Consider the following 16,068-nt stretch of genomic DNA (forward strand, 5'->3'; position numbering starts at 1 on the left):
CCTGCCGCCCTCCACTGTATCCCCCTGCCGCCCTCCACCGTGTCCCCCTGCCGCTCTCCACCGTGTCCCCCTGCCCCCCTCCACCGTGTCCCCCTGCCGCCCTCCACCGTGTCCCCCTGCCGCCTTCCACCGTGTTCCACTGACCCCTCCATTGTGTCCCCCTGCCGCCCTCCACTATGTCCCCCTGCCGCCCTCCACTGTGTCCCCCTGCCACCCTCCACTCTGTCCCACTGCCCCCCTCCACTGTGTCCCCCTGCCTCCCTCTACTGTGTCCCCCTGCCCCCCTCCACTGTGTCCCCCTGCAACCCTCCACCGTGTCCCCCTGCCGCTCTCCACTGTGTCCCCCTGCCCCCCTCCACTGTGTCCACCTGCAGCCCTCCACCGTGTCCCCCTGCCGCCCTCCACCGTGTCCCCCTGCCTCCCTCCACCGTGTCCCCCTGCCCACCTCCACTGTGTGCCCCTGCCGCCCTCCACTGTGTCACCCTCCACTGTGTCCCCCTGCCCCCCTCCACTGTGTCCCCCTGCAGCCCTCCACCGTGTCCCCCTGCCGCCCTCCACCGTGTCCCCCTGCCGCTCTCCACTGTGTCCCCCTGCCCTCCTCCACTGTGTCCCCCTGCAGCCCTCCACCGTGTCCCCCTGCCGCCCTCCACCGTGTCCCCCTGCCTCCCTCTACTGTGTCCCCCTGCCCCCCCTCCACTGTGTACCCCTGCCACCCTCCACCGTGTCCCCCTGCCGCTCTCCACCGTGTCCCCCTGCCCCCCTCCACTGTGTCCCCCTGCCGCCCTCCACCGTGTCCCCCTGCCGCCCTCCACCGTGTCCCCCTGCCGCCCTCCACTGTGTCCCCCTGCCACCCTCCACTGTGTCCCCCTGCCACCCTCCACTGTGTCCCCCTGCCGCCCTCCACTGTGTCCCCCTGCCCCCTCCACTGTGTCCCCCTGCCCCCCTCCACTGTGTCCCCCTGCCCCCTCCACTGTGTCCCCCTGCCCCCTCCACTGTGTCCCCCTGCCGCCCTCCACTGTGTCCCCCTGCCCCCTCCACTGTGTCCCCCTGCCGCCCTCCACTGTGTCCCCCTGCCGCCCTCCACTGTGTCCCCCTGCCGCCCTCCACCGTGTCCCCCTGCCCCCTCCACTGTGTCCCCCTGCCACCCTCCACTGTGTCCCCCTGCCCCCTCCACTGTGTCCCCCTGCCCCCTCCACTGTGTCCCCCTGCCCCCTCCACTGTGTCCCCCTGCTGCCCTCCACTGTGTCACCCTGCCGCCCTCCACTGTGTCCCCCTGCCACCCTCCACTGTGTCCCCCTGCCCCCCTCCACTGTGTCCCCCTGCCTCCCTCTACTGTGTCCCCCTGCCCCCCTCCACTGTGTCCCCCTGCCACCCTCCACTGTGTCCCCCTGCCACCCTCCACTGTGTCCCTCTGCCGCCCTCCACCGTGTCCCCCTGCCGCTCTCCACCGTGTCCCCCTGCCCCCCTCCATTGTGTCCCCCTGCCGCCCTCCAACCGTGTCCCCCTGCCGCCTTCCACCGTGTCCCACTGACCCCTCCATTGTGTCCCCCTGCCGCCCTCCGCTGTGTCCCCCTGCCGCCCTCCACTGTGTCCCCCTGCCACCCTCCACTGTGTCCCACTGCCCCGCTCCACTGTGTCCCCTGCCTCCCTCTACTGTGTCCCCCTGCCCCCCTCCACTGTGTCCCCCTGCCACCCTCCACCGTGTCCCCCTGCCGCTCTCCACCGTGTCCCCCTGCCCCCCTCCACTGTGTCCCCCGCCGCCCTCCACCGTGTCCCCCTGCCGCCCTCCACCGTGTCCCCCTGCCGCCCTCCACCGTGTCCCCCTGCCGCCCTCCACCGTGTCCCCCTGCCCCCCTCCACCGTGTGCCCCTGCCGCCCTCCACTGTGTCACCCTCCACTGTGTCCCCCTGCCGCCCTCCACTGTGTCCCCCTGCCGCCCTCCACTGTGTCCCCCTGCCACCCTCCACTGTGTCCCACTGCCCCCCTCCACTGTGTCCCCCTGCCTCCCTCTACTGTGTCCCCCTGCCCCCCTCCACTGTGTCCCCCTGCCACGCTCCACCGTGTCCCCCTGCCGCTCTCCACCGTGTCCCCCTGCCCCCCTCCACCGTGTCCCCCTGCCGCCCTCCACCGTGTCCCCCTGCCGCCCTCCACCGTGTCCCCCTGCCGCCCTCCACCGTGTCCCCCTGCCCCCCTCCACTGTGTGCCCCTGCCCCCCTCCACTGTGTCACCCTCCACTGTGTCCCCCTGCCGCCCTCCACTGTGTCCCCCTGCCGCCCTCCACTGTGTCCCCCTGCCACCCTCCACTGTGTCCCCCTGCCGCCCTCAACCATGTCCCCCTGCCACCCTCCATTGTGTCCCACAGCCCCCTCCACTGTGTCCCCCTGCCACCCTCCACTTTGTCCCCCTGCCCCCCTCCACCGTGTCCCCCTGCCGCCCTCCACTGTGTCCCCCTGCCGCCCTCCACTGTGTCCCCCCGCCCCCTCCACTGTGTCCCACTGCCCCCTCCACTGTGTCCCCCTGCCCCCTCCACTGTGTCCCCCTGCCCCCTCCACTGTGTCCCCCTGCCCCCCTCCACTGTGTCCCCCTGCCCCCCTCCACTGTGTCCCCCTGCCGCCCTCAACCGTGTCCCCCTGCCGCCCTCCACTGTGTCCCCCTTCCCCCCTTCACTGTGTCCCCCTGCCCCACTCCACTGTGTCACCCTGCCACCCTCCACTGTGTCCCCCTGCCGCCTTCCACTGTGTCCTCCTGCCGCCCTCCACCGTGTCCCCCTGCCGCCCTCCACCGTGTGCCCCTGCCCCCCTCCACCGTGTGCCCCTGCCCCCCTCCACTGTGTCCCCCTGCCGCCCTCCACCGTGTCCCCCTGCCGCCCTCCACCGTGTCCCACTGACCCCTCCATTGTGTCCCCCTGCCGCCCTCCACCGTGTCCCCCTGCCGCCCTCCACCGTGTCCCCCTGCCCCCCTCCACTGTGTGCCCCTGCCGCCCTCCACTGTGTCACCCTCCACTATGTCCCCCTGCCGCCCTCCACCGTGTCCCACTGACCCCTCCATTGTGTCCCCCTGCCGCCCTCCACTGTCCCCCTGCCCCCTTCCACTGTGTCCCCCTGCCCCCTTCCACTGTGTCCCCCTGCCGCCCTCCACTGTGTCACCCTGCCGCCCTCCACTATATCACCCTGCCGCCCTCCACAGTGTCCCCCTGCCCCCTCCACTGTGTCCCCCTGCCCCCTCTACTGTGTCCCCCTGCCGCCCTCCACTGTGTCCCCCTGCCCCCTCCACCGTGTCCCCCTGCCACCCTCCACCGTGTCCGCCTGTCCCCCTCCACCGTGTCCCCCTGCCGCCCTCCACTGTGTCCCCCTGCCGCCCTCCACTGTGTCCCCTGCCCCCTCCACTGTGTCCCCCTGCCCCCTCCACTGTGTCCCCCTGCCCCCTCCACTGTGTCCCCCTGCCCCCTCCACTGTGTCCCCCTGCCCCCCTCCACTGTGTCCCCCTGCCCTCTCCACTGTGTCCCCCTGCCCCACTCCACTGTATCCCCCTGCCCCCCTCCACTGTGTCCCCCTGCCGCCCTCCACCGTGTCCCCCTGCCCCCCTCCACCGTGTCCCCCTGCCGCCCTCCAACGTGTCCCCCTGCCGTCCTCCACTGTGTCCCCCTGCCGCCCTCCACTGTGTCTCCCTTCCCCCCTCCACTGTGTCCCCCTTCCCCCCTCCACTGTGTCCCCCTGCCCCCCTCCACTGTGTCCCCCTGCCCCCCTACACTGTGTCCCCCTGCCCCCCTCCACTGTGTCCCCCTGCCCCCTCCACTGTGTCCCCCTGCCGCCCTCCACTGTGTCCCCCTGCCGCCCTCCACTGTGTCCCCCTGCCACCCTCCACTGTGTCCCCCTGCGCCCCTCCACTTTGTCCCCCGCCACCCTCCACTGTGTCCCCCTGCCACCCTCCACTGTGTCCCCCTGCCACCCTCCACTGTGTCCCCCTGCCGCCCTCCACTGTGTCCCCTGCCCCCTTCCACTGTGTCACCCTCCACTGTGTCCCCCTGCTGCACTCCACCGTGTCCCCCTGCCGCCCTCCACTGTGTCCCCCTGCCGCCCTCCACTGTGTCCCCCTGCCGCCCTCCACTGTGTCCCCCTGCCGCCCTCCACTGTGTCCCCCTGCCGCCCTCCACCGTGTCCCCCTGCCGCCCTCCACCATGTCCCCCTGCCGCCCTCCACCGTGTCCCCCTTCCCCCCTCCACCGTGTCCCCCCGCCCCCTCCACTGTGTTCCCCTGCCGCCCTCCACTGTGTCCCTCTGCCGCCCTCCACTGTGTCACCCTCCACTGTGTCCCCCTGCCCCCCTCCACTGTGTGCCCCTGCCGCCATCCACTGTGTCACCCTCCACTGTGTCCCCCTGCTGCCCTCCACTGTGTCCCCCTGCCGCCCTCCACTGTGTCCCCCTGCCGCCCTCCACTGTGTCCCCCTGCCGCCCTCCACTGTGTCCCCCTGCCGCCCTCCACTGTGTCCCCCTGCCACCCTCCACTGTGTCCCCCTGCCACCCTCCACCGTGTCCCCCTGCCCCCTTCCACTATGTCCCCCTGCTGCCCTCCACTGTGTCCCCCTGCCGCCCTCCACTGTGTCCCCCTGCCGCCCTCCACTTTGTCCCCCTGCCGCCCTCCAGTGTGTCCCCCTGCCCCCCTCCACTGTGTCCCCCTGCCCCCTTCCACTGTGTCCCTCTGCCCCCTCCACTGTGTCCCCCTGCCCCCTCCACTGTGTCCACCTGCCCCCCTCCACTGTGCCCCCCGCCCCCCTCCACTGTGTCCCCCTGCCCCCCTCCACTGTGTCCCCCTGCCCCCCTCCACTGTCTCCCCCTGCCCCCTCCACTGTGTCCCCCTGCCGCCCTCCACTGTGTCCCCCTGCCGCCCTCCACCTGGTCCCCCTGCCGCCCAATTTATACGTTGAAAGTTGAAGGTAACTATGGTTCGATTCCCCGCTGGGTCACTGTCTGTGCGGAGTCTGCATCTTCTCCCCGTGTGTGCGTGGGTTTCCTCCGGGTGCTCCGGTTTCCTCCCACAGCCCAAAGATGTGCAGGTTAGGTGGATTGGCCATGATAAATTGCCCTTAGTGTCCAAAAAGGTTAGATGGTGTTATTGGGTTACGGGGATAGGCTGGAAGTGTGGGCTTAATGTGGGTCGGTGCAGACTCGATGGGCCGAATGGCCTTCTGCACTGTATGTTCTATTTTTCTGGTTGGCAATGATCTAAACTGAATTTTTAGATAATTTTGATTTATTTTCCAGTGTTGCTCTGAATATTGTTGATTGCCTCTTTCCAAAGTCATTGCTAATAGTTACACTTATACCCCATTTAGCAAGTGAAACTGGGCAGCCCAGATTACAGCGACTGTAACAATGACGAAGCTATATCTGATTTCCTGAAAAGGATAGAGTGTTACCAAAACACGTATGAACCGTTGGACGAAGTGTCAGATAGGTATGTTAGCTTTCATGTCTATCGGCATCACACAATACAAAGGCGTACCAGGCAGTGAGTCTGAGCACTCGCCCATCTCCCCACACCGTTAATACCCCACCCAGTCTAATCCCGTTCTCCCCTCACTCCCCACACCGTTAATATCCCACCCATCTAACCCCACCCAGTCTTATCCCACCCAGTCTAAACTCGGTCTCCCCTCACTCTCCGCACCCTTTAATATACCACTCAGTCTAACCCCAAACTCGCACCCTTTAATATCCCACTCAGACTAATCCCACTCTCCCCTCACTCCCCGCACCCTTTAATATCCCACCCAGTCTAAACTCGGTCTCCTCTCACTCCCCGCACCCTTTAATATACCACTCAGTCTAACCCCAAACCCGCACCCTTTAATATCCCACCCAGACTAATCCCACTCTCCCCTCACCCTTTCATATCCCACTCAGTCTAACCCCACTCTCCCCCTCACTCCCCGCAGCCTTTAATATCCCATCCAGTCTAATCCCACTCTTCCCCCTCACTCCCCACACCCTTTAATATCCCACCCCGTCTAATCCCACTCACTCCCCGCACCCTTTAATATCCCACTCCGTCTAACCCCACTCTCCCCCTCACTCCCCGCACCCTTTAATATCCCATCCAGTCTAATCCCACTCTTCCCCCTCACTCCCCACACCCTTTAATATCACACCCAATCTAATCCCACTCTCCTCTCACTCCCCCATCCTTTAGTTCATAGAACATACAGTGCAGAAGGAGGCCATTCGGCCTATCGAGTCTGCACTGACTCACTGAAGCCTTCACTTCCACCCATCCCCGTAACCCAATAACCCCTCCAAACCTTTTTGGGCACTAATGCAATTTATCACGGCCAATCCACCTAACCTGCACGTCTTTGGACTGTGGGAGGAAACCGGAGCACCCGGAGGAAACCCACGCAGACATGGGGAGAATGTGCAGACTCCGCACAGACAGTGACCCAGCAGGGAATCGAACCTGGGACCCTGGCGCTGTGAAGCCACAGTGCTAACCACTGTGCTACCGTGCTGCCCAAACACGCACCCTTTAATATCCCACCCAGTCTAATCCCCTTCTCCCCTCACTCCCCACACCCTTTAATATCCCACCCAGTCTAATCCCCTTCTCCCCTCACTCCCCACACCCTTTAATATCCCACCCAGTCTAATCCCACTCTCCTCTCACTTCCCGCACCCTTTAATATCCCACCCAGTCTAATCCCACTCTCCTCACTCCCCGCACCCTTTAATATCCCACCCAGTCTAATCCCACTCTCCCCTCACTCCCCACACCCTTTAATATCCCACCCAGTCTAATCCCACTCTCCCCTCACTCCCCACACCCTTTAATATCCCACCCAGTCTAATCCCACTCTCCCCTCACTCCCCGCACCCTTTAATATCCCACCCAATCTAATCCCACTCTCCTCTCACTTCCCGCACCCTTTAATATCCCACCCAGTCTAATCCCACTCTCCCCTCACTCCCCACACCCTTTAATATCCCACCCAGTCTAATCCCACTCTCCCCTCACTCCCCACACCCTTTAATATCCCACCCAGTCTAATCCCACTCTCCCCTCACTCCCCGCACCCTTTAATATCCCACCCAATCTAATCCCACTCTCCTCTCACTCCCCACACCCTTTAATATCCCACCCAGTCTAATCCCACTCTCCCCTCACTCCCCGCACCCTTTAATATCCCACCCAATCTAATCCCACTCTCCTCTCACTTCCCGCACCCTTTAATATCCCACCCAGTCTAATCCCACTCTCCCCTCACTCCCCACACCCTTTAATATCCCACCCAGTCTAATCCCACTCTCCCCTCACTCCCCACACCCTTTAATATCCCACCCAGTCTAATCCCACTCTCCCCTCACTCCCCGCACCCTTTAATATCCCACCCAATCTAATCCCACTCTCCTCTCACTTCCCGCACCCTTTAATATCCCACCCAGTCTAATCCCACTCTCCCCCTCACTCCCCACACCCTTTAATATCCCACCCAGTCTAATCCCACTCTCCCCTCACTCCCCACACCCTTTAATATCCCACCCAGTCTAATCCCACTCTCCACTCACTCCCCGCACCCTTTAATATCCCACCCAGTCTAATCCCACTCTCCTCTCACTTCCCGCACCCTTTCATATTCCACCCAGTCTAATCCCACTCTCCCCTCATTCCCCACACCCTTTAATATCCCACCCAGTCTAATCCCACTCTCCCTCTCACTCCCCGCACCCTTTCATATTCCACCCAGTCTAATCCCACTCTCCTCACTCCCCGCACCCTTTAATATCCCACCCAGTCTAATCCCACTCTCCTCCTCACTCCCCGCACCCATTAATATCCCACCCAGTCTAATCCCACTCTCCCCTCACTCCCCGCGCTAACCCCACTCTCCCCCTCACTCTCCATTCTCTTTTACAGCAGCCTGTCGTTTGGTCTTCCTCTTTTCCCATTCTCCTGTTGTGTCTGCGGAGCCGTGCACTCTTCCACGACATGTCACAATTTGCATTTCCAGTGATGTATGTTTCGGTGTGTTATTCTGAATCATTTGCCCATTTAAAATGTTGATGTTTTCTGGAACTGTTTTTATTAAGTTTAAAATTAATTTCATATTTAATTATAGTCCTGTGATAGTAAAGGTTAAAAATATTGCTGAGATCAAGTTTTTTCAAAAACGTTTGGGGGGAAAAAAACAATGAAAAACTAAGTTTAGCATGGTTTAACATCGACCTGTGAAGAATATTTGTCAGCCTGCCTTGTATTAGAAGGAGGATGTTTCAGGAAAACCGGTAGTTTTAAGGGATTTATATTTGTATTGTTAAATATCAGAAATAATGACTGGAATTCTCTGGTCGTTGCGATTCACTTTACCGATCGGCAGTGCAGCTCCGCCCACGGGCATCCCACCGCGTGAAGACCCATTGACATGCGGCGGGAAGATAGAATCCCGCTGCTAGCGAACGGCGTGCCGCCGAGACGCACGGGGCTGGGGACCCGCAGAATCCAGCTCATTTAGTTCAGAGTGGGCTGTTATCTTTGAAAATTGTTCGCATTTGTGAAGCTAAGGGGGGAGTAAATGAGTATTGTATTATAATCAAACTTTTCATGTTGAATGTTTTTTCTAATGAGCAATCCTGGGACCCTGTTCCTCCATGTTTTCCAAAACAAAGTGTCAAAGTTAGGGTTTTTGAGCCAAGGTTTCATTCTGGAATCTTCCCGTCCAGTAGTCACACCAACTGGAACCATAACTGATGCCAGTCTGTATTTGGGAGTACAGATCTGTTTGTGTGTATTTTTTTTTTAAAAAAACGTCTTTTATTGCAAACATGTACCAAAGCAGGTTACAGCAAATAAATACTTCCCAACAATCAACTGCACAGTCTGTATAGATTGTCCCCCGCCTCCCACGCAACAAACAGCACTTCGAACACGGTCACAAACATCCCCCACCTTTTCTCAAACCCCCCTGCTGAGCCCCTTAACTCATACTTTATCTTCTGTAACCGCAGGAAGTCGTACAGGTCACCCAACCAAGCCGCTACCCCCGGTGGCGATGCCGACCGCCACTCCAGCAAAATTTGCCGCCGTGCAATCAGAGAGGCGAAGGCCACAACATCAGCCTTCCTCCTCTCCATGAGCTCCAGCTTCTCTGAAACCCCAAATATCACCACCAAAGGGTCCGGGTCCACTCCCTCCTCCACTATCTTGGCAAAGACCGCGAACACTCCCACCCAGAATCTTCCCAGTTTTTCACAACCCCAAAACATGATTTGCTGGCCCCCGCCCACACCTCTCACAACATCTGCTATCCCATGAAAGAACTCCCTCATTCTCGAAGTGCCTCACTCCATACTCCCCAAATGATCTCCCCTCCCAACTCCGCTTCCCATTTCTCCTTGATCTTCACCACCCGCTCGCCTCCCTGCCTCCTCCAGCCACTTGTATATATCCCCAAATTTTACCTCCCCTTCCACATCTGGGAGCAGCAGTTGCTCCAGCAGAGTGTATCCCGGCAACCTAGGGAACCCCTTCCAGACCTTTCGCACAAAGTCCCTTACCTGCAGATACCTGACCTCGCTCCCCCTCGGCAGCTCTATCCGCTCCCTTAGCTCCTCTATTGTGTGCATATTATGTCAGCATGTGATTATGTCTGTTTGTGCATCCATGCTGTGTGCATTCTGTAAGAATGTGCTCAGGAATATATATTTTCTTTCTGTAGTAAAAAGGAAGGACGGTAGAAAGAGGGAAAATCGACCGTGGATATCTAAGGAAATAAGGGAGAGTATCAAATTGAAGGAAAAAACATACAAAGTAGCAAAGATCAGTGGGAGACTAGAGGACTGGGAAATCTTTAGGGGGCAACAGGAAGCTACTAAAAAAGCTATAAAGAAGAGTAAGATAGATTATGAGAGTAAACTTGCTCAGAATATAAAAACAGATAGTAAAAGTTTCTACAAATACATAAAACAAAAAAGAGTGGCTAAGGTAAATATTGGTCCTTTAGAGGATGAGAAGGGAGATTTAATAATGGGAGATGAGGAAATGGCTGAGGAACTGAACAGGTTTTTTGGGTCGGTCTTCACAGTGGAAGACACAAATAACATGCCAGTGACTGATGGAAATGAGGCTATGACAGGTGAGGACCTTGAGAGGATTGTTATCACCAAGGAGGTAGTGATGGGCAAACTAATGGGGCTAAAGGTAGACAAGTCTCCTGGACCTGATGGAATGCATCCCAGAGTGCTAAAAGAGATGGCTAGGGAAATTGCAAATGCACTAGTGATAATTTACCAAAATTCACTAGACTCTGGGGTGGTCCCAGCGGATTGGAAATTAGCAAACGTGACCCCACTGTTTAAAAAAGGAGGTAGGCAGAAAGCGGGTAATTATAGGCCAGTGAGCTTAACTTCGGTAGTAGGGAAGATGCTGGAATCTATCATCAAGGAAGAAATAGCGAGGCATCTGGATGGAAATTGTTCCATTGGACAGACGCAGCATGGGTTCATAAAGGGCAGGTCGTGCCTAACTAATTTAATGGAATTTTTTGAGGACATTACCAGTGCGGTAGATAACGGGGAGCCAATGGATGTGGTATATCTGGATTTCCAAAAAGCCTTTGACAAGGTGCCACACAAAAGGTTGTTGCATAAGATAAAGATGCATGGCATTAATAGGAAAGTAGTAGCATGGATAGAGAATTGGTTAATTAATAGAAAGCAAAGAGTGGGGATTAATGGGTGTTTCTCTGGTTGGCAATCAGTAGCTAGTGGTGTCCCTCAGGGATCAGTGTTGGGCCCACAACTGTTCACAATTTACATAGATGATTTGGAGTTGGGGACCAAGGGCAATGTGTCCAAGTTTGCAGACGACACTAAGATAAGTGGTAAAGCAAAAAGTGCAGAGGATACTGGAAGTCTGCAGAGGGATTTGGACAGGCTAAGTGAATGGGCTAGGGTCTGGCAGATGGAATACAATGTAGACAAATGTGAGGTTATCCATTTTGGTAGGAATAACAGCAAAAGGGATTATTTAAATGATAAAATATTAAAACATGCCGCTGTGCAGAGAGACCTGGGTGTGCTAGTGCATGAGACGCAAAAAGTTGGTTTTCAGGTGCAACAGGTGATTAAGAAGGCAAATGGAATTTTGTCCTTCATTGCTAGAGGGATGGAGTTTAAGACTAGGGAGGTTCTGCTGCAATTGTATAAGGTGTTAGTGAGGCCACACCTGGAGTATTGTGTTCAGTTTTGGTCTCCTTACTTGAGAAAGGACGTACTGGCACTGGAGGGTGTGCAGAGGAGATTCACTAGGTTAATCCCAGAGCTGAAGGGGTTGGATTACGAGGAGAGGTTGAGTAGACTGGGACTGTACTCGTTGGAATTTAGAAGGATGTGGGGGGATCTTATAGAAACATATAAAATTATGAAGGGAATAGATAGGATAGATGCGGGCAGGTTGTTTCCACTGGCGGGTGAAAGCAGAACTAGGGGGCATAGCCTCAAAATAAGGGGAAGTAGATTTAGGACTGAGTTTAGGAGGAACTTCTTCACCCAAAGGGTTGTGAATCTATGGAATTCCTTGCCCAGTGAAGCAGTAGAGGCTCCTTCATTAAATGTTTTTAAGATAAAGATAGATAGTTTTTTGAAGAATAAATGGATTAAGGGTTATGGTGTTCGGGACGGAAAGTGGAGCTGAGTCCACAAAAGATCAGCCATGATCTCATTGAATGGCGGAGCAGGCTCGAGGGGCCAGATGGCCGACTCCTGCTCCTAGTTCTTATGTTCTTATGTCTGCCGGACTGGTTCTTTAGGAGGCTGGTTGTCTGTGGGTGAGAATTTCAAATCAGAAAGTAGTTGAATGGTGGCAGGACAGAAAGAGATCATTCAGCACATTGAGCAATATTCTCCATCCCGCCCCGCCACATTTCTGCCCCGACCCGCCGGCGGGATGCTCCGTAACACCGGCCGGTCAATGGGGTTTCCCATTGTGGGGCAGCCCCACGCCGTCGGGAAACCCCCGGGCGCCGGCAAAACGGAGACTCCCGCCGGCGGAGAATGACGCCCATTGTGTCTGAGCCGCCGCTCTCTGAGAGCAACTCACCTCGTCCCACTCACCGGCCTTTTCCACATAGTCTTGCAAATCTTTTCTCGCCAGATAATCCAATTGTTTTTTGGAAGCCATCACCCTCGTTTTCAGACAACACATTCCAGTATAAACACTCACTGCATAAAAAAGTTTTTCCTCATATTGCCATTAAACTATTGGTTCTAAAGGGCAGCATGGTGGTACAGTGGTTAGCACTGTGCCTCACGGCACCGAGGTCCCAGGTTCAATCCCGGCCCTGGGCCGCTGTCCGTGTGGAGTTTGCACATTCTCCCAGTGTCTGTGTGGGTTTCACCCCCACAACCCAAAACATGTGCAGGGTAGGTGGATTGGCCACGCTAAATTGCCCCTTAATTGGAACAAAATGAATTGGGTACTCTAAAGTTATTTATAAAAAACTATTGGTTCTTTTACTAATCACCTTAAACGTGTGCCTTCTGGTTCTCTCTCCTTCCACAATTTCTCATCTCGACTCTGCCCAGAACCCTCATGATCCTGAAACTCCTCAACTAAATCTCTGTGAAGCCTCTCCAAGGAAATCAGCCATAGCTTCTTGAATTTATCTCCATCATTGAAGTTCCTCATCCCTCAAACCATTTCCCTAAATTTTTTCTTCACCCTTCTAAAGCCATCATATCGTCTATCAATACGGCACCAAGTGCTGTGTTATTCTTATACTGGTTCTGGTGCCTGTGCTGCTGCCCAGGACCACAAGAAACTTCAGAGAGTCGTGAACACAGCCCAGTCTGTCACATGAACCCGCCTCCCATCCATTGACTCCATCTACACCTCCCGCTGTCTGGGGAAAGCGGGCAGCATAATCAAAGACCCCTCACACCCGGCTTACTCACTCTTCCAACTTCTTCCATCGGGCAGGAGATACAAAAGTCTGAGAACACGCACTAACAGACTCAAAAACAGCTTCTTCCCCACTGTTACCAGACTCCTAAACGACCCTCTTATGGACTGAACTGATCCCTTCACACATCTTCTCTACTGAGTAGTAATACACTCCGATGCCTGTGTCTATAGAACAAAGAACAAAGAAAAGTACAGCACAGGAACAGGCCCTTCGGCCCTCCAAGCCTGTGCCGAACATGCTGCCGTCTAAACTAAAATCTTCTGCACTTCTGGGGTCCGTATCCTTCCATTCCCATCCTATTCATAGAATATCATAGAATTTACAGTGCAGAAGGAGGCCATTCGGCCCATCGAGTCTGCACTGGCTCTTGGAAAGAGCACCCTACCCAAGGTCAACACCTCCACCCTATCCCCATAACCCAGTAACCCCACCCAACACTCAGGTCAATTTTGGACACTAAGGGGCAATTTATCATGGCCAATCCACCTAACCTGCACATCTTTGGACTGTGGGAGGAAACCGGAGCACCCGGAGGAAACCCACGCACACACTGGGAGGATGTGCAGACTCCGCACAGACAGTGACCCAAGCCGGAATCGAACCTGGGACCCTGGAGCTGTGAAGCAACTGTGCTATCCACAATGCTACCGTGCTGCCCCAAATATGTATTTGTCAAGATGTCCCTTAAACGTCACTATCGTCTCTGCTTCCACCATCTCCTCTGGCAGCGAGTTCCAGGCACCCACTACCCTCTGTGTAAAAAAAACTTGCCTCGTACATCTCCTCTAAACCTTGCCCCTCGCACCTTAAACCTATGCCTCACATGACAACCCTTTCCAAGGCTTTGGCACCTTCCTAAATTGCGGTGTCCAAACTACTTGCTAGTCACAGATGGCCATGGCAAATGCATTTCAGTCATGTTCACTAATTTTATTAAACAAATGCTCTGTGTGTAATTCTCATTAGACATTTTATAATAAATTTAAAATAAATAAATAATTATTTTATTCCAATTAAAGGGTAATTTGGCGTGGCCAATCCACCTAGTAATTTACCCCTCTACCCTGGGGAAAAGCCTCTGACTATCCACTCTGTCTATGCCCCATATAATTTTCTAGACCTCTACAGGTCGCCCCTCAACCTCCGTCATTCCAGTGAGAACAAACCGAGTTTATTCAACCGCTCCTCATAGCTAATGCCCTCCATACCAGGCAACATCCTGGTAAATCTCTTCTGCACCCTCTCTAAAGCCCCCACATCCTTCTGGTAGTGTGGCGACCAGAATTGAACACGATACTCCAGGTGTGGTGTAACTAAGGTTCTATACAGCTGCAACATGACTTGCCAATTCGTATACTCAATGCCCCGGCCAATGAAGGCAAGCATGCCGTATGCCTTCTTGTATTTACATTGTGTATTTATGTATGTCCTATATTTTTTTACATGTATGGAACGATCTGTCTGGACGGTACACAGAATTGTACCTCGGTACACATGACAAATCAAATCAATTAATCTACAAGATTATGAGGGAATGGATAGAGTGGATGGGCAGGCACTCTTTCTCAGGGTGGAGGGGTCAGTCACCAGGGGGCATAGGTTTAAGGTCCATGGGGCAATGTTTAGAGGAGATGTGCGAGGTAGGTTTTTTACAGAGGCTGGTGAGTGCCTGGAATGCGTTGCCAGGGGAGGTTGTGGAAGCAGATACGTTAACGACATTCAAAGGGCATCTTGACAAACACATGGATAGGATGGGTCTAGAGGAATACGGCACAAGGAAGTGCTGAGGGTTTTGGCCAAGGGTGGTATCATGACTGGTACAGGCTTGGAGGGCCGAAGGACCTGTTCCTGTGCTGTATTGTTCTTTGTTCTCAATCAGACTTGAACCCATCGGTGTCATCTTTGCTGTTTGATTTCCGACTCCCATTAATACAAAAGAACAGAGCCGTGCTGTTGATGTGCACCTAGCCTCCCATTGGCTGACAAGAGGTATCAGAATCTGTAATGGGTTAATAGCTGGTTGGACAGGAGTGTTCCAAAAGACAATGGATCTCGAGTGAATCACCCTTGCTGAACCAAGCAATTCTGTGTTTTCCCACCAATGAGTTTAAGTCTCAAAGGGACAATGTAACTTGGACAGGTGTGGGTGTATCCTTCTGTGCTAGAAGGTTTTTTTTCCCTCAGTATGTTTAACCACTAAATTGCCTGCTGCATTGGGGTCTCATTTCTGGACCTAGAGTCCTAATATCTCCCTCACATGACAACCCTTTCCAAGGCTTTGGCACCTTCCTAAATTGCGGTGTCCAAACTACTTGCTAGTCACAGATGGCCATGGCAAATGCATTTCAGTCATGTTCACTAATTTTATTAAACAAATGCTCTGTGTGTAATCCTCATTAGACATTTTATAATAAATTTAAAATAAATAAATAATTCTTTTATTCCAATTAAAGGGTAATTTGGCGAGGCCAATCCACCTACCCTGCACATCTTTGTGTGTGGGGCTGAGACCCACGCAGACACGGGGAGAATGTGCAAACTCCCCGCGGACAGTGACCAGGAGCCGGGATCGAACCTGGGACCTCGGCGCCGTGAGACAGCAGTGCTAACCATTGCGCCATCGTGCTGCCCCTTTATTTTGTAAATGAAAGCATGGTTGGAAATAACAATTATCTCACTATTATAAAGTACTAATTGCACCTTCTGCAGCCATAGGGTGTGTTAGTGTGCTGAGTGAGAGTGTGTTAGCGTGTTTGAGTGTGAGGGTGTGTTAGTGTGTTTGAGTGTGAGGGTGTTTGTGTGTTTGAGTGTGAGGGTGTGTTAGTGTGTAGTGGGTCTTTTACAGTGGGTAGCACTGTTGCTTCCAATCGCACTTCAGCATGGAGTCTCTGTATCTGTGGAGGGTGTGTTGCGAGTGTGAGGGTGTGTTGCGAGTGTGAGGGTGTGTTGCGAGTGTGAGGGTGTGTTGCGAGTGTGAGGGTGTGTTGCGTGTGTGAGGGTGTGTTGCGGGTGTGTTGAGGGTGTGTTGCGGGTGTGTTGCGGGTGTGAGGGTGTGTTGCTGGTGTGAGGGTGTGTTGCGGGTGTGAGGGTGTTGCGGGTGTGTTGAGGGTGTGTTGC

At 55.3% G+C, this 16,068-nt stretch overlaps 1 protein-coding gene across 7 annotated transcripts in view; it reads left to right on the forward strand.

Annotated features, from left to right (window-relative positions):
• The window catches only part of LOC140388658 (6-phosphofructo-2-kinase/fructose-2,6-bisphosphatase 4-like), a 442,444-nt gene that overhangs the window by 273,632 nt on the left and 152,744 nt on the right, over positions 1–16,068 (forward strand). For all 7 annotated transcript variants that reach the window (XM_072473142.1, XM_072473143.1, XM_072473141.1 and 4 more), the window contains one exon: positions 5,332–5,453. In XM_072473142.1, the coding sequence (XP_072329243.1) occupies positions 5,332–5,453 (122 nt within the window). The remainder of the gene's footprint in view (positions 1–5,331; positions 5,454–16,068) is intronic.

This window comes from Scyliorhinus torazame, chromosome 13, assembly GCF_047496885.1.
Source record: "Scyliorhinus torazame isolate Kashiwa2021f chromosome 13, sScyTor2.1, whole genome shotgun sequence".
Lineage (NCBI taxonomy): Eukaryota > Metazoa > Chordata > Chondrichthyes > Carcharhiniformes > Scyliorhinidae > Scyliorhinus > Scyliorhinus torazame.